This window comes from Tinamus guttatus, unplaced genomic scaffold, assembly GCF_059628265.1.
Source record: "Tinamus guttatus ecotype Peru unplaced genomic scaffold, ASM5962826v1 Tinamus_guttatus_pri_ptg000397l, whole genome shotgun sequence".
Lineage (NCBI taxonomy): Eukaryota > Metazoa > Chordata > Aves > Tinamiformes > Tinamidae > Tinamus > Tinamus guttatus.
The window spans coordinates 2,435,108-2,461,359 of NW_028288931.1; the positions used below are offsets into that span (position 1 = coordinate 2,435,108).

The 26,252-nt window shown below is 47.8% G+C and overlaps 1 protein-coding gene across 1 annotated transcript in view; it reads left to right on the forward strand.

The window, feature by feature from the left end:
* MAN1C1 (mannosidase alpha class 1C member 1) overlaps positions 1–25,687 on the forward strand; it is a 54,240-nt gene extending 28,553 nt beyond the window's left edge. The window contains exons 3-12 of the mRNA XM_010228653.2: positions 8,923–9,038; positions 10,431–10,511; positions 12,268–12,362; positions 15,606–15,729; positions 18,196–18,289; positions 21,489–21,604; positions 21,739–21,958; positions 23,238–23,410; positions 24,196–24,311; positions 24,878–25,687. Coding sequence (XP_010226955.1) covers positions 8,923–9,038; positions 10,431–10,511; positions 12,268–12,362; positions 15,606–15,729; positions 18,196–18,289; positions 21,489–21,604; positions 21,739–21,958; positions 23,238–23,410; positions 24,196–24,311; positions 24,878–25,001 — 1,259 coding nt within the window. The 3' untranslated portion in view covers positions 25,002–25,687. The remainder of the gene's footprint in view (positions 1–8,922; positions 9,039–10,430; positions 10,512–12,267; positions 12,363–15,605; positions 15,730–18,195; positions 18,290–21,488; positions 21,605–21,738; positions 21,959–23,237; positions 23,411–24,195; positions 24,312–24,877) is intronic.
* The last annotated feature ends 565 nt before the right edge of the window (positions 25,688–26,252 follow it).

A 26,252-nucleotide genomic window follows, 5' to 3' on the forward strand; every position in this document is an offset into this window, starting at 1 on the left:
GCAGTGACTGGGACGGTCCCTGTTGTGGGGAGATCACTGAACACTGAGATGATTCGAGAAACTGGGGAACAGAGGATTAAACTGGGAGAGCTGATGCCAAGTATTAAATGCTTTTGGATCGGTTGGTAATAGGTGTTGATGCTGTTACCCTGTCCCCTTCCACTGAAGGATGTAACTGCGTGAGGGGCTGTTACTGTGACAAGTGATCATTTTCGTGCTGAACACCTTTCCTTTTTCTCCCTTTCCTTTTTTCCTCTGTTTCTTTTTTCCCTCTGTTTCTTAAGTGCATGCTAAGAATGTTGCTAACCTGCTCCAGACGTGGTCTACTTTTCCACATTAAACCTCCTAAATGAGCAGGAGCCTTCTTTTTCTCCCTCTTTTTCTCCCTCTTACCCCTTCACTCATCACTTGTTCAGAGGAGACCTGCCACTGATAGTTCACTTCAAATTATAGACTTAATTCTTTGGGGAAAATTGCTATTTGAAAAACATGAGTGGTTTGTCATCCAAAAAAAGCTATTTCCTCCCCAGCTGGAACACATTCTGTGTTAAATCTGATCATAGCAACCTAAAAGCCAACACTCACAATGCTTCTGTGTTTGGTGCCAGGTTGTACCTAGAAACCGTGCGGTGCATCTGCTGACACCCGTTGTGCAGTGCAGCTGGAGCTGGGATTCGCGGCCTCGGAATTTCGGCTCCCGGTGCCCGCAGACTCCCGGCCGAGCTGCCCCGTGGGCCGGGGCTGCTCTCCGCAGCGCCAGCCCTCGAAGCTCCCTGCCTTCGAGAGCCACGGGCACCTCCTTTGGCAGCTGCTCCTTCCCGACTGTCTCTTCGTGCTCCAGGATTAGCTGCTCTCCTGGTTTTTGCAGGGAATGGCCGGTGCGTTGCCCTCCCGGCTCGGGGCGAGCGCGACGTTAGCTGCCCTGCAGCGCCCGGGGCTGCGTTTGGAGCTGCAGGGCGACAGTCACCTCCGCGTTGCCTGTACTGACAGCCAGGGATTTGTGAGGGTCTCCATGAGGATTTCTTAGGGAAATGCAAGAAAAGGAGTATCAGTAGGATGAGATTTTTGGTGGCTGAGGAGGTTGGCAGCCTGTGGAGCAGCGGGGTTAGCTGAGGTTGGCCGGGGCCATGGAGCAGCCGGTTGCTCACAGCACCTTGCTCAGCCCAGCTCCCTGGGGCCATAGGGGACCAAGGGCTCTGCGAGGTCAGTTCTGCTCTTTGGAATCATTCCCCTCTGCCTTGAATGTCTGGCAAGTGCGTGGATGGGAGAGTCTCTAGGACACGATGCTCCAAACAGCACCCAGGGAAGGAGAGGAAGGCGAATGTGAGGAGGACAGGAAAATGACCTTGGGCATGGAGCTCTTTCTGCCGAGGTCCCTGAAGCGTGGGTGTAGTGGTTTGTTCAGAAAGCAAAGAAAAATGAGGTTGCTCAAAAGCAAATGGACTTTCTTTTTTTGCTCAGTCTGCAGGAGAATGTGCTGATAAGAAAAGAAATAAATCTTTTCTAATTCTTGGACTACTTTTTTGTCCTCTTTATCTCTCTCTGCTGCTACCTTGTTGTGCAGGTGTAATTTGTTTAGTTACCTTAAATAAAGGGACTAGAGTTACACCGTGTTACAGCTATCAGGTTCACAGACAAAAGCCTCAATAAATAAGACACAGTGGCCAGCCTTGAACCCCGGCTGCTGCTGGTGGGCTGCAGTGTGCAGCCTCAGCCGGGATGCTCACGTAGGTACCGGCTACAGACCGTGGTAAGACTGGCTTTTAATGAGACAATTGTGAAGATTTAATTAAGGAATGTCGTTTTTCCCAAACAGGGCTGTAACCCATGCGCTGGTTTTGTTTGGTTCTCCTGTTAAGTTTATGCCAGCTGAAGGAATAGCACCAGTGCTGTCCAAGGGATCGCTGGCAACTTGGAAAGTGAGCAGATGTGGGGATTGTCCTCCTGCCTCCTGAGAATCCCCTCTGGAGCTGGATCGTATCTTCCTGTAGTGATATCTGAGGGAAGTCTCCATGCTGGATGGCCATTATGATAGGAAAAATTAAAATACAAAGTGACAGGAGTGTTTTCATGTGGCCAGTGCTGCCTTTCCAGAGGGAACGGCCGGGGCAAGGTCCTTAGGAAGGACACAGACAGAAGTGTCACACTGGATGGCCGTGGAGAAGCTGATGTGATGAACGGGGACGAGGAGAGAGCGGTTGACCAGGACACCAGGGACTGCTCAGGGTCAGAGGGGTGGCCCAGGCCTTGCTGCCTATGGGTGCTCATCTCTTGTGTTGCTGGAACTGGTACTGCGTAGAACAGGCTGAAACTTTGGTCAGCACATGGCATCACTTTCTCCAAGTAGGATTTAAAAATCTTCTTTTCCCTCTAACCAGCATGTTGGATTTATTTAAACTCTTTTTCCCTGTAAATTCTGAGGTAATGCCTCCTGCTCTTTTGCTGACAGAAGAAACTGAGGCCTGGAGTAGGTGGGGAGCCTTGGTCTAAATCCAGATGGTAACTCAGGAGTTCCTGGCTCCAGCCCATGCTCTGCCTGACCCAGAGCAAGGAGAACAGGGTAGTCTTCCTCGCAGAGCAGATTCTGCAAGAAGCTGCGAGGGATCGTCATGGTTTACTCTGTTGCCAAGATCATCTGGAGCTGTGGAACAGCCTCTGTGAGCGTCTCCCCAAGAATTCTGCAACGTGCCACCGTCCGAAGCTGCCTGTGACGTGATTTCAGCTTCCAGGCTACTTGCACAAATCTCTGGATAAATGTCAAAAGCTCAGTCTGGTCTCCAAGCAGCATCAATGACAAAAAGAACCAAAAAGAAGAAAAAAATGGAACTCTGAATTTTTTTTTTGTTCCCCTGAACTCCTGTTTTAACAGGCACTGATTTTAATCAAAGCCAGTTCAATCTTTTGAAGCCTTCACTACCCACATAGCCATAAGAAGGGATCTTAGTGTTTCCAGTTCTCGTTTTACCCTTTGCAACCTGTAGCACCTCGAGAGGTGAAGATAAATAACTAGTAATGACTGGAGTCTTGTGTGCCTGAACAGTTAACAAGTTCATCATGTTGTGTAGGAACTGCATCCTAATTTTTATTCCAAACAAGATTTCAGCGCTAATTTTTGTTTTGACAAATACGATTTGACATAAGAACAGTGGGAGTCAAGACCTTTCATTTTTGATCTAGGTTTACATTGCTCTGATCTAAAATTCCTCCCCCTTTTGCTCTTGCTTTTCAATTGTAAACTTGGTTATTAAAGTTAGCAAAAAGCTATTTGAAACTCTTGGTGCTGTAGCGTTTAAACCGTCCTGCTATATGCAAGATTAAGTATGATAGCTTCCTAATGACTTGTGCTGTTCCTTTTAAGCACTGGCACAAGGGATTGCTGTACACATTTTTAAATGGCTTTCTCAAAAATGAAAGATCCAATTTCTGTTCACTGAGAAGCTCCATAAAGGAGGTTGTTGGCCAGGTGCTGGGCCAGGCTCCTTGGGTCTAGCCACGCTGGCTTTGAGATGAGGTTTCCTTTAGCCTCCCTACTCGCCCTGGTGCTCGGCTCTGCCCCACGTGTGTGGGCGCTGCTGGGTGAGCTGGAGCTGCCGTCTCTTACCGGATCCCCAGGCACCGGCTGGCTCTGGAGTCAGAAGCTCTTCCTCCTTCCTGAAAAAGATGACTATTAAAGACCCACATTTGCTGGGTGGCACTTTTAGAGCTTTTCTAAAGCCTCTCGAGGGACAGGCTTGCAGCTGGGAGCCCTTCAAGTCTCATATGTGGACTGTGATACTCCAAATTGTCTATTTTGGGAAGAGGGGAGTGAGGGAAGGCGACTTTCTGTCCCTCCCATCACAGCTGTTCCACTTTGCCTAGAAAAGCAGCCACTTGCTGAACTGCAGAGGCTGAGTATGTGTCCTGGGGTTAGGCCACTTGTTTAGCTGTGGGGAGAAGCAGGTGTGGGTCTGTGTGCCAGGGCCAGCAGCGAAGGGCCTTGGTTCCCAGCCCCTACATACCTCACTGCAAGGATGTATTTAATTTTCAGCAAAATTCCATCCTGGAACCTGGTGATACTGTTAGCTAGGAGAGCCGGTCGGACTTGTTAACGGTGGAGCTGGAAAAGCTGGAAGGAAGGAAGGAAGAAAAAGGGCTTGATTCCCTTGTGTGAGCTAGTGTGGAGCGCTTTGAGAGTCTGGAGTTGCAAGGGGAATTGGTGGCCTCCAAAAGCTTCAGCAAGTCAGACATAAACTCTTACTGATGGTCAGATGTGAGGTTGCTGTTGTGCACCTGAAGCTGCTGTGTTTGCTTGGCCCGTTTCTGCTGAGAGTGGCGGGTCCGATTCCCACGTGATGGGTAGCTAAAAGGGAGCTCAGAGAGGTGGCGGCGGTTGCGTCTGTTACCACAGCTGCCCTTGGTGCCTCCTTGGTGCTTTGCAGTGCTTTTCAAGCCTTAATGAATCCTTGCATGTGTGGCAGGTGGTTGCACAGATACCCTCCACCTTTGATCGGCCCTCGTGGCCTCCCGTTAAGCTGTATGTTCACAGGAGAGCTGCTGTGTTCATGTTTTTCCTCTGCGCTGCCTTGCTGGGTGGTGGGACACCTCCAAACGGGTGAAGTTGTGCATGTGTCACAGGGTCCCATCTGTTCATTCGAGCTCCCTAGGAGCCAGCTGAGGAGCTCGTCACCATTAATCACCCTCGCCCAGCTCGTGGTGGGGACCACACGTTTGCTGCTGCTTGGCCTCCGTCCACTTACTCGTCTCCAGCTGGGTCAGAGGAGCCAGCTCTTCTCCCCCACCCCACATAGTGCGTTCAGAGAGGACGGTCCCTCCTGTGTCACCCCATGGGCTGGGCATGCTTTTGTCATTGCCACCTTCCTTGGCCGTGGACGTTGCCACGTGTCTCCCAGAGTGTTCCCCATCTGGTCCCCTGAACACCCTCGAACCCCGTAACGAGCGTTTAGCAACGTGTTCTGCCCTTAGAAGTCTGGCTGTAGGCCGTGTGAGTGAACGCGGGTTGTACTGAATGAACAGGTTGTATTAACGAACACCCTTCTAGGCGGCACCAGCAGCAAGTCAGGGTAAGAGGCGCGAGGAGCGGAGGTGAATGAGACGGTTCAGCTGGTTTTCCCCAGCTGGGAGCGGGTTGTCACTGGCTTCATGTGTGTTTCTTACAGAAACAGAGCTCCTGTTAGTTCCCGTGAAGGCCCCTCCGTGGTGATGCAGCTCGAAGGTCCGGGGCGGCCTCGCGGCGCGCTCGCAGCCGGGCTCCGTGGGCGCCGTGTTCGTACAATGGCCGCTCCTCGCCGCGGAGCAGCCCATTCAGCACCTCTCACGAGCATTATGTTAATTAATGTCACATTTGTTAGGGGGCTCCGCGCAGATGATCGGGCCTCTGGGTGGGTGGACGTAGGAACAGAGCGGCCTTGTTGCCTCCCTGGATGTCACCATTCTTCTCGTTGACAGAAGAACACACACACTTGTGGCCTGGAGCGGGCTGGTACGGGGCGTCTTCTGCCTCAAGGGGCTGAAGAGCTGAATCTTTGTGCTGCCACCGTGAGCTGCGCTGCCATCCTCACAAGTGAAACTCCAGACAAAGGCCCCACCACTTGTTATCCCAAGAGCTGCCAAGAGTCCCTTGCTTAGGAACGTGCTGGTTCCTGGATGGACATCCTCGACTCCTACCTCAGGCCCCGGATCTTGGCAGCGGGCGCAGCGGAGAGGCTCCCCTTTCCCATTGGGAATGGCCACGGGCGCTCCCGGGCAGTGCAGGGACCTGCTGTGTGTGCAGAGCCGAGTCCAGCGCGCGGAGCTCCTCCTTGGCCATCGGCTACGCGGCTGCCTTGGAAACACGACGGTTTTGCAGTAGGACTGGGGATACTCTTCCTATACGGGAGCTAAGATTTGTGGAGAAAGGCAGTAGCTCAGACACGGAGTCTTCTCTAAAAGCCATAGCTACCGTTTCTGGGCACTTTCAGAAGGGTTTCTGTAGAGAACTCCCTGGTTTCTACTTCAGATCTCTATCAGAGAAGAGTACAATGAGGCTGAAACCAGTAATTTGGAGAGGGGAGTGTCAGCACGAGTCAAAAGTGACAGGCTGGGTTTTGATTTCTTTTCTGTTTGAAGCTCTTTCCCCTTTGATTATATCCCGTGCATTATAATGTGCAGATTGGGAAAGGTGATTATTTTTTAACGTCTCTCAAGATAGGCAGCGTGTCAAGCAAACATGCCCAGCTTTATAACGGGGTGCGTGTGTGTGTTGTAATAGATGTGCTGGGCTACGCGTGGCACCGTCCTCTGACAGCTGAGCATAACCAGGGCTGCCCCACACGGCGTCACCAGCCCTATCATGATGTGATGAAGCAAGAGCAGAGCAGGCACCTGGAAGGAATCGCTGAAGTAACGTGTCACTGTGGGGAACGGGTCCTCCTCAGGTGTCCTTTGTGGCCTGGCACGTCACCGAGTCACAGCAGCGAAGTCTCCATGCCCGTTTGTGTTTGTGCGGAGGAGGGAGGCTCTGTTTTATCCTGCTCACGAGGCGACTTGTGCTGCTGTGGTAGCTCTTGGTCTGGAGATGAAGATGGGGTTCGTTAGCTCTAGGAGAGAAGTCAGCTCCGCATTCTGCAATTGCAAAGAGGAAAAGAAGCATCGACAAGACCCTTGTACAAAACACGCAGCCTGTGGCTGTGCAGGCAGGCAAGTGTTTGGGGGAATATGTAAAACAAATGCTTAAAATGACAAAAAAACTAGTATTAGGGAAGCAAAGTTTGCCCTCCACTTTGTCATATAGCGAGGAGGAAGGTGAAGCAACTCGGAGCTATGCTGCAATGAAGATCCAAGCATGTTCCTAATCCCCTGGTGCATTTCATGTATTTAAAGACCTTACTTGCTCAAAACATAAAAGGCTCTGTAAATTCAGGCAATATTTTTCATTTCAATTAATCATCTCAGAGGACTGTAACTTCATTGTCTCTTTGTATGGGCAAGTTTGAGCAAATCCAACTTTTTTTTTCCATTTTCCTCTGCAGATTATGAAAGGCTTTGTGGATTATATCACCAAATTAAAGCGAGCCCGTTAGTGTTGCTCTCAGAATATCACAGTAATGGGCTGTGCCTCAGGCAGCACTGTCTGTCCCTCTCTTTTAGCCTGCTCTGCCTGCATCCGTGTTGCTCAGAGCTGGTGTTTCTCCTCGCTAATAGGAAAGTGCATAAAAATCACATAATCGTTAATATTGAAGAATCATTAAGGTTGATAAAAACAGCTCGGCCTGGGATGATGTTGATTTCATGGTCACTGCTTTTGGAAAACATGCCACAAAACATTGGCTCGGTGTTGTTTTTTAGATCCCACTGGGTGATCTAGTGGCTGCTGGACTCCATTTTTTGCACTTCTGGAGGTAACTCCAGCTCTATAAGAATAAATACATTTCTGGAGGCTGCCTGCGCTGCCTCCCTCCCTTTTCCGCAGCCCCTGTTTCTGATGCAGACGGCATCCGAAACCCGGCAATCTATGGCTGAGCAGTAAAGTCTTGGTTGGGTTTTTATTAAAGCAATGATGTGCTGACTGGCTGAAAAGTGTCAAAACTGCAATCTTGTAACATCAACAAAATAAGGCAGGGTGCCCTTTTTTTTTTTTTTCCTACAAGAGAAGAATGTTGAAAGCACAAACGAGCCCTGCGCGAAATTGGTGGGCCTGAGCACTTGTCCTTTGGGGAAGGGGAATGGTGAATATCAGAGGCAGCTGCTTGTGTTTCTCATTAAGGCAACCAAGGCCATAAGGTTTGTGGAGATGACCAGCCTTTGCTCTCCCTTCCTCTCTGGCCTTTCCTTTCTTGAGTAGAACTAGAATGGAAGTAACATTGACAGCATTATAAAAGTGGCATCTCAATCTCAGCATGTAATAATAATAATAATAAAGCTTGTATCTCACTGGAAAAGCTGAGGAAATTCAGGATGATGTTTTAAAGTCGATCAGTGAGAAAATGGAACTGACTTGAGCCAAATAGAAATACACATCAGGTTGCCCTGGAAAGGACAGAGCCGGTTCAAGCAGCTTCTGCATCTCCAGAAGCACAACCTGAACCTTATCCAACCATCTGTGCAGCCAGGGACTCCGCAAGGTCTTCTTTTTTTTTTTTTCTTTAATATGGATTATGTGGTGGTTCCAAACTTAGTTGGCATTTGCCGGGTGTCCATATCCCATTGCCATCTGCTGGGGAATGGTGGGGAATGGGAATGGCCCCAGCAGCCTCCTGGGGCCCATTTGTGCGCTAGTCCAAGCGAGGCAGCTGTCCGCAACCCCCCTCTCTGTTTTCCAGCCTGTGCTCTAGCCGGGGCTGTGTTTCACGTGTGTGTTGGTAATGGGAAACCCAGAGTCACAGCATGGTGCAAAACCACTCAGTGTCTCAGATAACAAATACTGCATCGGGACAGAACGATCAGCCTCCTGTCTTGAATGCTCTTGCACAATAAAAACGTAATTCTCTGCCATCACTTAGAAGAGGGCTATGCTGGTAACCGGATTACAGAGTTTGGGTTTGCAGCTGAATAAAGATTAGAGCTGGAATCTCCTTAATGTCTTTGGCCAAGACAAGAACTGGAAAACGAGGCCAAGATTTGCAGCCATGGCCAGTGATTTACGGTGTGGACCTTGAGCTGTTCCACAGGGGTATTTTTTTCAAAACACTCTCATGCCTTTGAAAATTGGGTCTCTCTAAAGCGACCTATTGTGGGCGGCTGAGCACGCTGGTCCCATTAGAAGGTCTCAGCCTGGATTGTGGCCAGGATCTTCTTGCTAGATCCCATCCAGACATCCCGAGCACTGAGGTTGGAAGCTGCTGTCTATCCCGTCCACTCCAGCAAGTGCAACCAACACAGATTGGCTTAGAGCTAGAGGAGAAGGCACCAATGAGGCTTCATCACGTTGTTCTCTTTGCACCATAGGAGGCCTTCGAGGAGCTACCGTGGTGGATGCCTTAGATACTCTGTACATCATGGAGCTCGAGGAGGAATTCCAAGAAGCAAAGAAGTGGGTGGAGAAGAGTTTTGACTTGAACGTGGTGAGTCAGTGGCTGGGAATGGCTGCCTGTGTCACAGAAACGTCTCTCTGCATTGGCCTGTTCTGACCATAGAACCATTTGAGAAGGAAAAATACAAAGTCTGTGCAGGAGAGAGGTTCTGCACTGGGAGAGAGGTGCCTTGGCAGCAAAGTGGGGGAACATATTGAACATCAGAGCTCTGTGGTGCTTGCGGGAGAGCGGATGGAATCGTCTCAGTGGCATCGGGAGAATGTTAAAAGCTGAGTGCTGCTCAAACTTTTATTTTTTAATGCCAACCTAGTTGTCTGTTGTGAAAAAAATGGTTCTCCCCATGGGAACAATGCATGCAGCTGCCTTCATAGAAAAGCATCGTCTGTGAGGGCATGACTGGCATTCATACATTCATAAAAGGGAGACCACATCTGATAAATTTGGTGAATGCTCTCAGTACATTACTGAATCGATAAACAAGGGACAAAATCAACTGGGAGATAATTTATCCGGATTTCATAAAAGCTTTTAATCTTGGCCTGCAGAATAGATTGATCTGCAAAGACAAGAATGAATACTGCAGATTGATCCGTGTAGTCGGAAAACACAGCAGAGGAAGAGCAAGAGGGAAGTTAATTAAAAATTGGCTATGTACAAGGAAGTCTGATGGTCCAAAAGAGTGAGACAGGGACTCACAAACTCTGGGTGCTCTGCTCTGTCTTATGCTTCATCTGGAGAGAAGACTCGCTCTGATTTGTAACCGCCAAATTGTTTGGAAAGGCCAGACTGGTGTGGCAGTTGAAGGGCCCCTTCCCTTTGCCCCGCTTGCTGCCAGCGCGGTGTCAGCAGAAGACCTTCCTGGTCGTGGTTTTATGCGTTTGCGGAGGGGAGGGATCGTTTGTCATGCAGATTCACCAGCCAGAGCGTGTTGGTTTTTGTAAAGCACATTTTGAATGCAGTTGTTTTGACATTTGCTGATCATCAGCTGAGCAGCTAGAGCAGAGCTCGTTCCAGGTGAGTGGGTTCTCGAGGGATGCGGTGAACCAAATCCATCCCTGGCTGCCTTCTCTGGTGGGGGGCACACAGACATCACTCAGTTTGTCCCTCTGTAGACATGTCCGTGACAGGCACCTCTTAGGCTGTGATGTTCTCCGAGCCTGCAAGATGAGATGAGTCCTTGAGTGGCATTTCCTGAGATTTCTTGCCAGCTGTTGGTAAATGGGCAGTGGGGAGTGGTTCTCTTCCCTTCAGCTCCAGCTCTCACTGTAGAGCAAATGAAGTGCTCTGAGATCTCAGGTGAAAAGCTGCATTACGCTGTGAGTGAGGACTGGAAGACTTCAATATCTGCCTACAAGATGTTCCCCTTAGCTCCTGTTTGCATGCGCAGATTTTGCAGTCAAGAATGTCATTATGTGTTTTCAGAATGGAGAAGCATCCTTGTTTGAGGTGAACATCCGCTATATTGGAGGACTGCTGGCCGCGTACTACTTAACTGGAGAAGAGGTTTGTTTCAGCATCCCTGTGTGTGTGTCTCAGTCACCAATAATGAATTGAAAGGGTTCTCCAGAAGCTTTTCATTGAGCATCAGATAATCCCTCCATAACAACAGGCTAAACCTATCGTTTTTATGAATATTGAAATGCCACTAATGTTCTTTTAATTAAGTCTCACATAATTACCTTGCACACACCATGAATGACTCATCAGCAGAGATCTTTTCTCTGGTGGGCAATTCTAGCAAGACACATTTTCAGTTGAATACATTGCTCCCCAGTGAAATGCCATTTGCAGTGATCTTTGCCTTTCTTCTTCCTACTTTGTGGTTACTCAGTGCCCTAAACATAGGCAATATTTCATCAAAACAAGAGTCCAGACTCTGCCCCTCAACTCAGGGGCAGCAACTGGTTAGTGGCAAGTGCTCCAAATTCTACCTGGCCAGTCCTTGTGCAGCAGAGGTTTGGAAGATGAAGTGCCCTGGGGAACAGAGGCGCTTCTTTCTCTCCAGTGTAGCAGAGGTTGGGACAATCTGTTTTTACAATATAACTGGACTGAAATTTTAGAGCTGACTGCAGAGAGATGAAGAGATTATTCTTCTGCTCTGGAAATCTTAGGCAAGCAGAAATTCTGCTTTTTGGAGGAGTTTTGCGGGTGAAGGAGCTATGAGATTGGCCCTAAATGAGAGGTGAGCTCCCACCAAGCACGGCTGAGTGTGGTCTGCCCTGGCGGGTGCGGTGGCTCGTCACTGCATAGTGCTGCCATTGATCGGGGAGGCACAGGAGCTGCCCTGTTACTAAGGTTGCATTTTAAATGAGTTCCAGGAATTAGTTCCCTCTGCGATTTCCCTCCAGGGAAAACTCTCAAAGACTCTATGTCCCAGCTCAGGGCCTGTCTCCATTGCAGCTTTCACAGCCTTCACCCCAGCAGACCACAAAGAAACCATATGAAACCACAAAGTTTCAGTGATGACCCTTTGTAGTCAGCAGCGATGCAGCAGCCAGGGCAGTGCCTGTCACATACCCAGGTGGTGACACCAGGCTGAAACACAGGAATTGAGGCCCTGTCTCTTGGCTTCCCTTTCTGAATCAAACCCACCTCCTTGTGAGGGTATCACAGGCCTGCAAGCCCACAGGAGAGTTCATGTTTCCTCTGTGCTGTATTTTTAGAGTAATAAACTCCTGCTTTCTTAGAACTACTGTGACAGCTTGGGCTGTATAGGGGGGTTAGAGGTAAAAGGCTTGCACTTTATCTCATAAGTCACTTACAGGCTTCCCTTGATCAGGACTAATCTCTGGAGCAAAGATTAGGGCTTGTATCAGTTTGTCCCAAAATAATTGTGTATAGTAGCTTTGTGCTGCAAGCCACCATAAGCTATAATTTGATTTGAAAGCCCAAAACTGAAGCATTAAAAATGGAAAAAGAGCAGCTTAGACATGAAACCGTGAAACCTTCCTGAGAAAGATTGCAAGTAAAAGATTGTTTGCTGGAAATCATATTTTTTTTGCAATAGGAGATAATACCAGCTAGGCAAACCACTGTCATAAATCTGACATGCTTCCGCCTAGAAAAACTTGCTTTGATTTTAATTTTACCACCCAGGAGTGGATTGGGGGCAGCTGCATACCTGAAATGACAGATTCTTATAGTGCAGTACTTCCATCTTTCATTAATGACATGCTTGAAAAAATGCATTTGAAAGAATCCAGTGTAACTAGTATTTGCAAGCAGTCCATCAAATATTTATCCTCTTTTCTTTTAACAGGTGTTCAAGAATAAAGCTTTGGAACTTGGAGAGAAACTTTTGCCAGCTTTTAACACCCCTACTGGTATCCCACGAGGTGTCATCAATCTGGGCAGGCAAGACACACATCCTTATGAGCATGTCCTCTCGTTACTGAATGTTTGCAAAAGAGCAGCACCCAAGCAGGAACAGCAGCAGTTCCTCAGAGGTGCCCCGCTCTAGTGCAGTTTCTTCGAGGTCATTTGTTTTGCCAGCCAAACCCAAGAGGTGTCTTGGCAGAGATTGCAGGTGACTCGAGTTAACACCAGCCCTGTTTATTAATTCAGAGCTATCTACAGTTTCTTCCTCTGCCTTTTGACAGGGCTCTCTGCTACAATAGCATTTTCCTCACCGTCGTTTCTTTGAAAGGATATTTGTAATCTGGAAGTAGCATGTGGCACACTCTGTATTTTTGCAGTCTGCGCAACTAGATGCATGAATTTATCCAGGTTCCATACCTAAGGAAGTGGGAAATGGATTGGAAGGGACTGGCAGACATTTTTGGAGCTAGAAAGGGGGAGTACCCAGCCCCTCTGTCTCGCTGCTGGCAGTCTCAGCCATGTGTATATTCTTGCTGTAGTCGCAGGGTCGTGTGTCAGGTATTCTCGTGCTACAGGGGAGCTTAGAGGCAGCTGGGTTAAATGGGCAGCTGGGGATCACTCGGCAGAGGTGCGAACGGGAGGCTGGACAAGGTCTGAACCTCACTCGTAGATGCTGTTCTGGCCATTAAGGGCTCATTGGTTCCTTTTGATACCTACTAACCAGTCCCCCCTGGGTAAAAGCTGCATCAGGCTGAAACGCAGGCAGCAGGAAACGTGGGTTAACCAGAGCCTTTCATCCTCACCTCTCGCAACACGCAGAGCAGCAGCTGTGAAAATCTTTATTCATCTCTTGGCCCAAACGTCCTGTTTGGCTCCTGTCCTAGGGAAGCACAAGGCTGTCAAATGTTTGGCTTGGGCTGATCCTTGCTCAGATATCACTGTCACCCTTCAGTTGTCTCCTCTGCACGCGATCCCAATGAAAATTTGATCCACCGCCACGACCACTTTAATTGTTTCTTTCTACAGAAGAGACATTCTGCTTCATCCGTGGCTGATAAAGGCTCGGCAGAGACTAACCTTTCACAGAAATGCCAAACCCTCCCCTGCCCTTTGTGAAGACAATCGAAACAGACTGTGCCTGCCTAGACATTCCCCAAATGTTTTGCTGATGACCTTGACTAAGAGCAGAGAAACTCAAAATAACACAGAGCCTGAAATCCAGAGCCTATATTACAATTTGGAGCTCTGGCTTCAGAGCCATAGTACTGCTGGGAGGGCCTGGAAGTGTTGATGGATTTAGGAGCAAGGATGAAGCGAGCTAAATCTGTATCCTGGCTATTGCAGAAACATGACCAGCCAAAGCTTGTAAACCCAAAGGGGAAGGAGTTATTCAGCATGAGGTAGATACGGATGTGGAAGCAGAGGTGAGTGAGATGATGTGGAGAGAGGGGGTGTTTAACACCAAGGTCAGGGCCAACGCAAATCTTAAGAGTTTTGCAGGAAGAAACTAGGCCCACTTCTATCTTTGAAAGAGTTGCTGGTTCCAGAGAAGCCTCCCTGGCTCAGAAGCAGGAGGTTTGCAGCATATGCAGCGTTTCTGCTGGTGGGGGACTTGGAAGCGGGGAGGGAGGCCTAAGAATGAGATTTAGAAATTTAAAACAAACAAGAGCTGGCGTTGCACTAATTCCAAGTAGATGTTTCTGGGGACACAAGTAGCAAGACCCTCCCTTTGCTTTTCCTATAGCCAGCTGGCCTTATCTCTTCCTATCACCTTGCACCACCTTTTCCTCTTGTGTCCCTCCACTGATGTGCTTCCTTGTGGCCTCCTGTTTTCACAAAAGGCCTCGTATCACATCTCGCACAGGCTTGTTTTCCATCCTGCTGGTCCAATGGCCACATTTGCTGCCAGCTCCTGCCACACACTGTCTTTTCAAGCTGCTTTTCCATGTCCTCGCTGCCTGCACATTGTGCTGTGCTCTCTCCTGACGCCTCCTGGTCCCAGCGCCCCTTCCCACCTCCCCCCAGACCCTCTGCACCTCCACGTTCTTCCTCATCCTCCTCTCCTGACTGCCCCTTTGACTTGGCTGCTGCTCTGGGTCTCTGTGAGGGAAGGAGATGAAACAGCCACTTCCAGCACATGGAGCCACTGCAGCCAAGTAATTGAGATGCAGTAATCTGGGGGGCAGAGGCAGCTCTGGGCATTTTCTTTTGACTTGGAAACCAAGGTACTTAGAAAGGTAGCTTCCTTCAAGATGTTAGAGCAGGGAGCAGATGTGAAGACTCAGCTTGTCCAGCCTGTAATGCTGAAAAAATGTTTCCCCACAGGGGGTCATTTCAGGCCGCTCTTTGGCCAGGGCCGTGTTGCAGACGGGCTGTCTGCACCAGCCCCCCTCTCCCGAGGCCATTTGTCCCCCCGCGCGCAGGGGGGGCTCCTGGCCGCGCTGTCCTGGCCCTCGCCGCGTGTCTGGGACTGAAGGTCCCGGCAGGGCCGTGGTGGCCGCGGTGACCCCGGAGAGCCGCCGTCAGTCCAGGCACCCGGAGGGCTCTGCCGCGGCCCTGCTTGGGCTTTACCCCCCCGCCTTGGAAAGATGATTAATTTTCACCTCCTGCAAAGAGCAGCAACTCCGTGCTGCAAATGGCCAAGTTTGCAGGCGCCATCTAGTGTGTCCTGCCCCGGAACTTGGGATCCCCCGCGAGCAGCGCTCCTGAACGGACCCGCAAAGCGCGTCCCGGCGCTTCCGAACCGGCTGTCCCGGCCCGGCGCCTGCACCGGCTGTTGAGGAGCAAGGCCTTGAGGATACAGGTCACTTCTGCTGTCAGAGAGGTGCAGAGCTGTAGTCTGTAGCAGTGGGGCACAAGAGGGACCTGGGCTGCTGCAAATGCAAATCCAAGCAGGTTGTACATCGTTGTTAGTGCTAGGAAGAGCCTCTGCCTTTCTGTGTCTGTTGATTAGATTTTTTTTTGAGGATGAAGGGGGAACTGATGCCCTCTTGACTCCCAGAACCTGGCCCTGGCTTTGCTCCAAGGAGGATTTTTCTCCATCACTGCGTTTTGCATGAGTTGGTCAGGGTGAGACATCGATATCAGGGCTACAGGGAGGAAAAGAGGCTGAGAATGGATCTCAGTAGATCGAAAATAGTGGTGAACCCTTTGTGTGGTCCCTGTTGATCCCTGCTGTGCGTCACGTGCACGTAGCACAGGCAGTGTCTGCACCGTGGCAGCAGGGTGACCTCAGCTTTGTTTGCTTGTTAACGAGGGCTCCCTTTTCTCTCCTTGCAGCGGCATGAGTTGGAGCTGGGGCTGGGCATCTGCCGGGAGCAGCATCTTAGCAGAATTCGGTACCTTGCACTTAGAATTCCTGCACCTTTCGGAGCTCTCCGGCAACCCGGTGTTTGCAGAAAAGGCAAGTACTTCCCAGCTCGGTGTGCAGGGAGCTGGTCTCTCGCTCCTGGAGCAGAGCAGCACTTTGGCCTGCCCACAAGAATTGCTCCCTCTGCCCATTTTCAGTTCAGCTCACCAGAGAAGAAGCCTTTGACAGTGGGACTCGTGTCTCAAAACCTGTCCCTTGCAGGCTGCAGACTTCAGCAGTCCTCAGAGCATCCTACCCCATTCCGATGCGAAGATCCCAGCAGCTTCCAGCTACAGGTCCCATCATGCAGACTGCTCGGAAGGCAGCAGTCCCTGGGCTTTCCTTGTCCATTCACACGTCCTTTAGCCCCTCCACTTCCCTCCGTCCATCACTGACAACAACATGGGAGATGGGGATGTTCTCCCAATGTCTCAGTGATGTGAAGTTGCAGTAAAAACCTACCTAAAAAAAAAACTAAACACAAGCAGAATTAATCCATCTGTTGGATGCAGGCTGCAAAGATAATTGTTAATTCTGATACCCTAATAGTGTTGCCTTGTACTTGCAGACCTTTCCACTCTAAGCAGGCATTAAATGTTATGCTCTAGCCGGCAACATTTCTGCTGAGGTTTCTCGTGTAGGAAAGGCCTGACAGTTGACATATTGGATTCCTTTTGTGTAACTTGTAACTGAAAATCTGTTAATATTTCACATTGCCTTGCTCCTTCTTTCTTTTTTTTTTTTTTAAAAAAAAAAAAAAAGTTATCTTGAAGTACATTTATTAAATATGCTGTTGGATACCAGCAAATCAGTAGCTTCCACTGCACGTCCCTGAGGAATCAGCTTTGAGGGGGACAAATTGTTCCAGTTAGAACCTGAACTGCCCCCATGAGCCCAAAGAAACAGGGCCAGTTGAGAGCTGCACAGTGGGTGAAAACAAATAGTAGTTCTGAGATTACCAGTAAAAGGCTCAAAATGGTCCTTTCCTTGGGTGTTGGTCTGTCAGTTCTCACTGAAACAAGAAAAGAATTTGCAGAAGAGAAGGGACAGAAGAGAAGGAAGAAGCTACAAGAACCAAATGGAGAACAGGGTGTGGAAAGCAAAGGGTGAGATGAGCAAGAGAAATGTCAGAGGAGTGAGCAGGAAGGAATAGCAGAGGGTAAGAGGAAGCTAGAAACCCAGGAAACTCTGTAGGCAAGATACAGAAAGACTGGCAATTTGGAATAAAAAAAGACAAGCTAATGATTCTTGATGATGATGATGAATTACTCAGAGCAGGGAGGGGGGAGCTGAGAAAAGGCCAGTAGAGGAAAAGGGACGTGGAAAAAAAATGGGGGAAAGAAATGGAGGAGGAAAACAGAGAGAGGTGAGCTCTGAAAACACAAGGTAAGAAGATGCAACATTGCGAGCCAGAATTGCATCCATATTCTGTGTTCAAATTGTGCTGTTCTGGGCCAGGGTCAAGCCTCTATCCCCAGGGTAACATGTTTCCATCTCGGACTCATAAACCAGCTAACGGATAAGGGCAGAACCTTTCTAGTGGACTGTCCTGAGCCGAGCGTGCCTTGTGTGTGCCACAAAAAAATGTGTCACATTCAGCCTGATACCCCCTGAGAGAGAAGATGTGGGAGGAGAGGGGCTCAAAGAGCCCATCGTGTGGGAAATGGCATCAGAGGAACACATCAACTCATTAGCTTGCAGCTTGGGACTTGTGTGATTTTAGCAGGAATAAAGTCCATCTGTGTCTTTTATTCAAACATGTCATTAATATGCCATGCTACTAAACTTCAGTAAATATTATGCAGCCTGATGACTTACTTGGAAGCACCGACTTATGCCTGTAGCCAGCTTTTGGCGTACAAATTGTCTGATTTTATAAAAGGTTTAGAGAGTATTAGCTGCTCTGTAGGTTATAATAGAATATTTATGCTGCATACCATTTAACTTCATCCCTTATGGAAAAGGCCTATTGGATTTAATGGGAGTGAAACCAAGGGAGGTTTTAGAGAATAAGTAAATCTGTTCTAGCATATTAAAGGAGCTGTCTGTTGTTGAAATTAAAGGCCCCAATTCATCAGGTTAAGTGAGCACACGGTGAATTTAAGTGCCATGTGAGTCACTCATCCCTGCCACTCCTTTCCCTTTGGATCGTGGAAAAAAAACACCCACTGCCTCTCATGCATTCCCATCCAGATTACAAACCCATTCCTCAGGATTCCTGCTGGAGCATTTACTTCCACTGCTTTTCCAACTGGGACTTTGTGGGGTTTTCAGAACCATTTCTAAAAACCCACAGAACTGGCTAAAGACTATCCTGAGGATCCAGGAGGAAAGTTCCTCCGTCACAGCCCCTTCCTTGGAGAGAAATGTTGCTGCCTCCACTTGTTTGATGATTCACAACATAACAGGCTGCTGTGCTCATTCAGCTAGGCATGAAAACCGAGGAGCCAGTCTTCAGAGGCAGAACCAAACACAGCCTTTGCAGTGAGGTAACACGGTTTTGTGTCTTATGTCTTGTAGGTGATGAACATCCGCAAAGTCCTGAATAAAGTGGAGAAGCCGCAGGGCCTCTATCCCAACTTCCTCAGCCCGGTGACAGGCAACTGGGTGCAGCGTAAGTAGCAGTGTGCATTGAGCCCCGCCTGGAGCATTTCTGCCTTTCCATTATCCTTTAGGAAGATACAGCAACTGTCAGAGCAGCGAGCCAAGGAAATGTCTTGTCAGGCAGCCCGTTATACATGTGATTAGATAATGTGACTCGATTTGGAAGATGCAATATAATCATCGTACACTTAGTCCATCAGCCTTGTTTCCAGCTGAGTGTCTCACCTCCACAAAGAGAACTAGAGCCTTTCCTTTACAGGGAGAGTAATGGTACATGGTTTATCACGTAGATATTAGAAATCAGCACGTCTCTCTACGAACTTATCCTACAGTTTTCATATAGCCTGTGGGCCTCCTCAGCAGCTGCTTGTGAAGGCTATGAGCAGAAGCCATAGGAGATTTGCTTTCTAAGTATGATGTATCAAATAGGGATCCATTTGGAGAGGCCGTGGCTTGCAGAGTTTCAGATCCCCCTGGTATCTAGCACTCTGTCTGCCCCAGATCTTTGACCTCAGCTTTCCCCTCTGTTAGAGATTTGCTTATTTTGGCAAGGGATGTTGCTGGATTTCATGTTTCTCTTTTAAAAGAAATAAAATTTCTCCTTCAGCAGAGCTGTTCTTAATCTGTCAGTGGATTATATTGCTTAAGCAGGTTTATTTGATTCATTGCAATATTTCTGTCCCTGTGTCCTGCTGCACTGTTGGCTCTCCTAGATCACTGTAGGTCTTTCCAGCCACAGTATTAATAGCTCTGTTTGTAACTGCCAGGCGGCTGCATCATCTGGGGCCCTGGGAGAGCACTAGCTGTGAGCAATCCCTGACCTCTGACTGCCACATCAGCACCAATAATGGTGACTGACAGGGCTTGGCTTGAAAATTGTCCCAACGCAGCATCCTAGATAATTCCAGTTGTCCCATTAAGCCAGAGCTGTTCTTTGGTGCTGTGATAAAAAAGTGATAGGCTTCCATGTCCGTCCTGTTAATTGACTTTGCGAGTTATCCCTTTGCTGGTTCATCCTCCCTCTGCATTTGTCTCTGCAGAGCTGTTCCAATATGCTCCACTTGCGAAGTTAATCTCCCATCCCTTTGCACCCCTGAGGTGCAGTTTTCTTTAGGCTCTTCCCAGCTGGGAGCCACACTGCACATTCTCCCATAAATGAGCATTAATCCTACCTGCTCCTTGGGGTTGAGAAGAGATGAAGTTTCAGGCTCTCAGTTCTGTTGTTGCCATAACTGATTGTCACCAAATCTTTGGAAAAATTAAGAGCTGTGCTCTTAATTCAGAGGGTTAAAATACTCAGCTTGATGCTCACTGTTAATCACTTCTACCACTAATTTAATGCTATTTATATCCACAAATCTGACTTCATTTTACTGATCAGCTCCCACCCTTTGCTGACATATAAAGGGGCTTTTTGCTGAGTCTCAGAGCTTATTAAAAGTAGCATCTGATTAGTTCATTTGGGATAAGGCGGTTTATGAAAAAGGTCTTCAGATATCCTCTCTCCTAGACTTACACATCATAAGGACACCCCGTGGCACAGGCTTCTCCTGACAGTTGCCCATTTTCTGACCTGTGGTCCGAATCCGTGTTCCAGTGGGGCAAAATGCTGAGGAGCATCTTCTGCACCTCCAAAACTGCTAGTGAGAAATAGATTAGGACTAAAGGAAGGAGACAGCTGCTGCCTGCTATAGAGACGTTCCCCATAGGTGCCAGGCTCTCATTTTCTCTTTTGCCATTAAAGCTCTTTGCAGGAAGCTGGTTCTTTTCTTGGAATTGCTGTGATTTTCTTAAAAGGTGCATCTTTGACCTGGCCGAATGAGCACGTCTGCTAATGAAGAGGCAATTTTGTACCTCTTCTGGGTGCATTTGTTACCTTTAGAAAATTAAAGCACAGTCCCCTGCTGAAATAAAAGATTTGTTTATGCAAAGTGCCCAGGAGGCGAATGCTGGCAAAGTCATGCCATATGGAATGCAATTATGTACCAGAGCTCCTGCTTTGGCGAGTTTATGAATGACATACTTAGGATCACAGAGTTTCTCTTTTAAAGACAGACTGTGCAGCCGGTGTTTGTAAATAGTGTGTCCTCCTCTTCTCTGAATTCATACATCTAATCTTGTTGTTTTGCTCTGGATTATTCTGTGGACCATTGGACACACTGTATCAGGGATATTTGCTCTTCAGGTCAGGAAAATGCGTGGCTGTTATCTCTCCTGTTGGTAGGATTTAGCACTTAGAATAAGCCTCAGGATTTTATATATATACATTGAAAGGGAAAATAAAAATCTGAAAAGCTACTCCAAAAACCCTGCTGCGTCTGCTTATGTCAAAAATGAGGAAGCATGCAGATGCAGAGCTAGACACTTTTAATTAATAGGGTTGGTTCAATCTGTGGTGGGTAATTTGTCTTGCTCTTATAAAAAGGGGAGTTCTTGACTGCTTCAAGGAATTAGTGCTGCTTTTCACCCTGCGGTATAGTTTGAAGATATAAATCCATCCACGAGTTCCCCCCAGGCAGAAACCCGCAGCTGTCATGCCTGTTTCACAGTGCAATTCCTTAGCATCCTCTTCTCCAGTAAGGTCAAAGCGACGTGCACTCCGAACAGATAGCCTTGAAAATCGGATTTCTCCACAAGATATTCCGTGCACATCCTTGCACCCAACTTTATCATTTTAATATGCCAACAACCCCAGCCTTCCCCAGGACACAGAGTCCCACCATGAGCCAGGAATACAAATGGCAGGATGCAGAGGTCCCTGTAAGTCCCTTGCCGGCGGCTCTGTCTGATCCAATATACATTTTCCCTTTCCTGAGGCAGCGAGGCAGGGCCCAGTGACTTCATCTAGGCAGAGATCCATCAATATCTGCCATTGCTCTCAGTTTACTGGGCTGGGATTTATGATGGTGGCTTCATAAAAAGAAAGCACGTTCAAGTTAGAGTGTAAGTAACTGTTGCAAAATAAGACCTCTGAGCATCTGGTAAGGGATACTGATGCTTTGTAAAATGACAGAGCGTTTTTCTTCTGATTGCACTTTCCACCTTTCTTCCTTTTTAAAAAAGAAACTGCTGCAAGCTCTCCCCAGGAAACTGAAAAGAGAGAGGAGAGAACAAGGGCATTAAATAGGACATGGTTGTTTGCTCTTTGTGAAGTGACTGCTCATTGTATATTATGAACCTGATGTTCTTTTTTGCCTTTCCTATTACAGATCATGTCTCCATTGGGGGGCTTGGGGACAGCTTTTATGAATATCTCATCAAATCGTGGCTGATGTCAGACAAGAAAGATTCTGAAGCTAAAACGATGTATGATGATGCGCTAGAGGTAAGGAGTGAGTTTCTACTCTTACTTTCTTGTGGGAGACGTTGTTCAGCAGCATGTTGGAGGCAAAGGCGTGTTAGCTCACTCCCCACGCTGTCCACAAAATACCCTGAGACCCTGATTTTCATCCCTTTTAGGCAATAGAAAAGCATTTGGTCAAAAAGTCTGCTGGAGGATTGACCTACATTGCTGAATGGAGGGGTGGCATCTTGGATCACAAAATGGGCCACTTGGCTTGCTTCTCCGGAGGCATGATAGCACTTGGAGCTGAACACGCTGGAGAAGAAAAGAAGCAACATTACATGGACCTGGCTGCAGAAATAACCCACACGTGTCATGAGTCTTACGCACGCTCAGGTAATCCGGGTGGGCTGCCTAGGAAACATGAGTAGGGGAGAGTCCACAGCCTTAGGAGACTCTGCTCTTGTGTGGCAGAGCATTGCAGCAGGGTGTCTTGTGCTTCAGCAGCATTTTTGTCCCTGCATGGGACACTCACTTTCCTTCTCTAGGATATCCAGCAGGGAGGGCAGTGACAGCCTTCCTGTTCCACAGAACAGACGGCTGGAGCAGAGGCAGATGTGAACTGCGGTGGCAGAGCTGGGAAATGAACCCTGACTGAATCCTGCTCCTGCATCCCAGTTGTAGAGCTTGCCTCCTGCCAGCAGGGCTAGAGTTTGAGTCTGTCCTTTCACATTCTTTTGCGGACAGAAAAGGGAGATTAACAGTGATTTATTGTAGGATGTCCCACTATATAGAGAAGAGCAGTTAAGAAGCCAGAGTGTGTTGGAGACCTGTACCCGCTGCTTTAAAAGCAGTAAACCTCTCCTCGGAGCCTGCGGGCAGCAAAGCAGCAGTGTGCTCTCCAGGACCTTGTTGACCACCTCTGTCTGTGCTAACGGTTTCCAGAGATTGTTTCACACCTAAACCACATCAGCAAGTCCATATTGGCCGCTGGCATCCAGCATGTTTGCCTAATAAACTTCAGGCTAAACTGAAATCATATTTGCAAATAACTCTTTTTTTTTCTAGCACTGACAGAACTGAAACAAGTCACCCGAACTAATAGCCCTCTGGCTGTGAGTGCCTGGAGCTGATTTTCACCTTCAGCAATATCCATCAGCACAGGAAGGACAGTCTGCCCGCCCTGGGCTCAGAGCTGCTGTTTGAGCAAGCTCGTTGTTTTGCAGAGAGTGGCTGTGCATGTCACCCAGGCCACAAACAGCATAGCTAGCAAATACCATCAGCTCCTGCACAGCCTGAGGGCCTAGAGAAGGTGTGCAGAACGTTTAGAGAAATGAAATGAATACCCTAAACACAGCCTTGTGGGTGCTGCAAGAGAAACCTGACGTGGCTCAATCACAAGCAACCTCTAAGCTCGTTTCCCTGTGTGTCACATAGGGAGAGGTCCCTGTGTTGTAAGGAGGGATCTCCGAGCAGATACTGGCCAGAGATTGCCCCTATCTTGATATTAGCTCTTAGGTTGATGTGCTGCACCAACACGACTGATCTGCTCGTCTGACCTCACACAAGCCTCAATTTTAAATGTCTGAAGTCTTAGCAGCTTAAAAGCACCTCCACAACCTGTTTTCTTGCTTTCTGTCCAAACTGATCATTACACGCGTGCGATTGTGTCTAGATACCAAGCTTGGCCCCGAAGCCTTTCGCTTTGACACTGGAAGTGAAGCCATGGCAACGAGGCTCAGCGAGCGCTACTACATCCTGCGCCCAGAAGTGGTGGAAAGTTACCTGTACATGTGGCGACTGACGCACGAGCCCAAGTACAGGCAGTGGGGCTGGGAGGCTGTGAAGGTACGGCTGGGAAACAGGCAGTAATAACAGCTCCAGGCTCTTGGATTCTTGCAAGAATCTTTTTCAGACAAGAAAAAGCAAAAGTGATTTGAATTGCATTATTCACTAAGACACATTAGCAATGGTGCAGAAATATACAGAATAGCTCAATTTAGTGGGGCTTCTCTGCTGATCATGGTAAATATTTTCTTCTCCCTTTTGACCTATATCAAAACTGTAGAGGTTTATGGAGAGGAATGCTGCAGATAGTGAAACCTGCTATTAATGAAACAGTCCTTGTACCTGAATATGTGGACTGCTCAGAACCACTAGTTTATAGTTGGCCAGAAAAAAAGGGGCAGGCCTGCCTTTGCCCTTCCTCCTCTCCCTCTTCTTCCTGCAAAGACCTCCCAACCAGCAAGACCCTCTCTTTCCAATTAATCCAATAGCCAGTTGACTGCTGCCCCACATCCTAGCAGGGACCCACTTCAGTGGCAGAATTGTCACTCATCTAGTGCCCTGGAAAAGAGGCTCTGCAAACAGCAAGTTGCCACTTGAGACCTCTTTTTGCTTTGGGTGTAACGTCAAGGTCAATCAATCAGCCAACTTAGGCAGTCTGTGTTTCTCTTGCTATTTCATTAGAACTGGCTTTATTCCTGCCGTAATCACCATGCTCTTCAGTGAGAGAAAGAAACTACAAGAAATCTGGAATTTGATTTGTAAAACTGACTTGTGATGGGACTGATGATGCTTAACGACTTCCTCCATGTTACAGTATGTAACTGACATCTCTTTTCCTTTCTCAGGCCCTGGAAAAACACTGCAGAGTAGAAGCAGGTTTTTCTGGCATCCGAGATGTTTACAGCACAACCCCAACCCATGACAACATGCAACAGAGTTTTTTCCTCGCAGAGACTCTGAAGTAAGTATCACAGAAGCCTTTCAGAACAGCATAATTCCCACATCATCAATGCTTTTGATGCTACACATCTTTCTGCATGATAAGTCTTTTATCCTCTGCATGATAAGTCTTTTATCCAATCTGCAGGGCAGATTGGACAAGATTATAGGTGCTGCGAAGCTTTAGTAACTTCTTTCTGCAGAACCACTGCTGTCACAGGCACTCTCTGAGTTCCTGCTTCTGCCCTGGGTTTGTAAGATGCTTCCTTCAATCCAGAGCTGTGCTAAGCAAGTGGGAGACAGAGCTGGCCCCTCTGCCGGGTTATTGCTCTGAACAAAGAGGAGGCATGAAAATGGCCCGGGTATACTTCTCTGTGGCCTTCAGTTGATCTCATCCTTGGCACAAATCTGCCTTTGCTGGTATCCTGAGCTCATGTTTGTGGGGTGGCCGTGGGCAGGTGCACATCCCATTCCCCCAGCAGAAAAGCAAGGCAAGGAACATATCACCATAAACCATGGAGTCCCATTTGAGCGGCCTAAATCTCTCCTTGTGTCTCCTTCCTCCCTCGCGTTGCCGTGCGGCTCCAGGTACCTCTATCTTCTGTTCTGTGAAGACGATGTGCTCTCCCTGGATGACTGGGTGTTCAACACGGAGGCTCACCCCCTGCCCATCAACCACACGAACTTTAAAGCTAAAGCAGGGGTGCAGTAGGGAGCCGTTGCCCAGCACCTGCTTCCGCAGCGTCGGCGGGTTCCTGCATTTCCTTTCCATTAAAGGAATTCGTGTTGTTCCTAAAATGGTATTTTGGGGCACTAGTCCAATTCCGGACAGTATTATATCGGGGAGATGAAACCGTGACATAAGCACCTTTTTTTTTCCTCTGTGAGGAGCTCTATTAGCCTGAAAATGAAATGTTTATTCTGGGCCATATTGTACACAATTCATAGACATTCCTTTATACAGAGAATTTATATGAAATCCACTGACTTCGCTCTATAGTGGCCAAAGGATTGGAAGTTTGCCATAAAATAGACTTTCCCACACTCATACACATCTTTCTTTTCATATTTTTGTTTTGTTTTTGCCTTTTATATACTGTTGGATTTTATCGCCTTTCTAATTAACAGTTTTCAATATACTGTGCTTTCTAGGTGGTGTCAAAATTGTAACTAAATCAAAACCTGTCTGCAAAATTCTTGATCCTAATGTATTTTTATATCATTTTTCTGTGCTCTTAAATCACATTTACCATACATCACATCTCATTTAACTTTCCTTTATACTTTTTGTGTTTTTCTACTTTTATTTGGAACTAAATGTTATGAGTCACTTGTAATAATTTCACTGCTGTAATAGTCAAATCTGTGAAACGGAATAAAAGTCTTGTAAAATAAAAAGCATGTTTGGGTTGATCCTGCTTTAAAGCCATCTGTCAGACTTGTTACATTATGCTGGAAATGACTAGGTGACAATAGGGGTTGATTTTAAGAATGTTTCACAATAGATGTTGATTTACAGAGTAATCTAGTCAGCGTATGGGCAGTAATTCCAGTCTGCGCCAGCTCTTTGAAATTGCTTGTTTGCTGTCTGATGCAGGTTTGCAGGAGTTCTACTAAACATTTTATTTTCTAGCAAAAAACAAAAAATCCCCAGCTAAATTTGCTCCTTGGTGTGTACTATTTCTGGAATGAAGTTACAGGAGAAGAAGAAAGGACAAAAATGGAAGCAAGGTTCTTGCATGTACCCTGCTCCTGGACTAGCTGTTGACCGTGACACGCCGCTCCGTCCTGACCCTGGCAGCCGTGAGCACCTGCCTGGCAATTCCAGCAACAAGGGCTGGATCCTCTTCAGCTTCCTTCTCCCTGGGGCCCTGCAGCAGCTTTTCCCCTGGTCACTGCGAAGCTACGTGGCCCTTGGTGACAGAACATTTTTCTCCATTCTTGTGAAAGAATATTTGGTTTA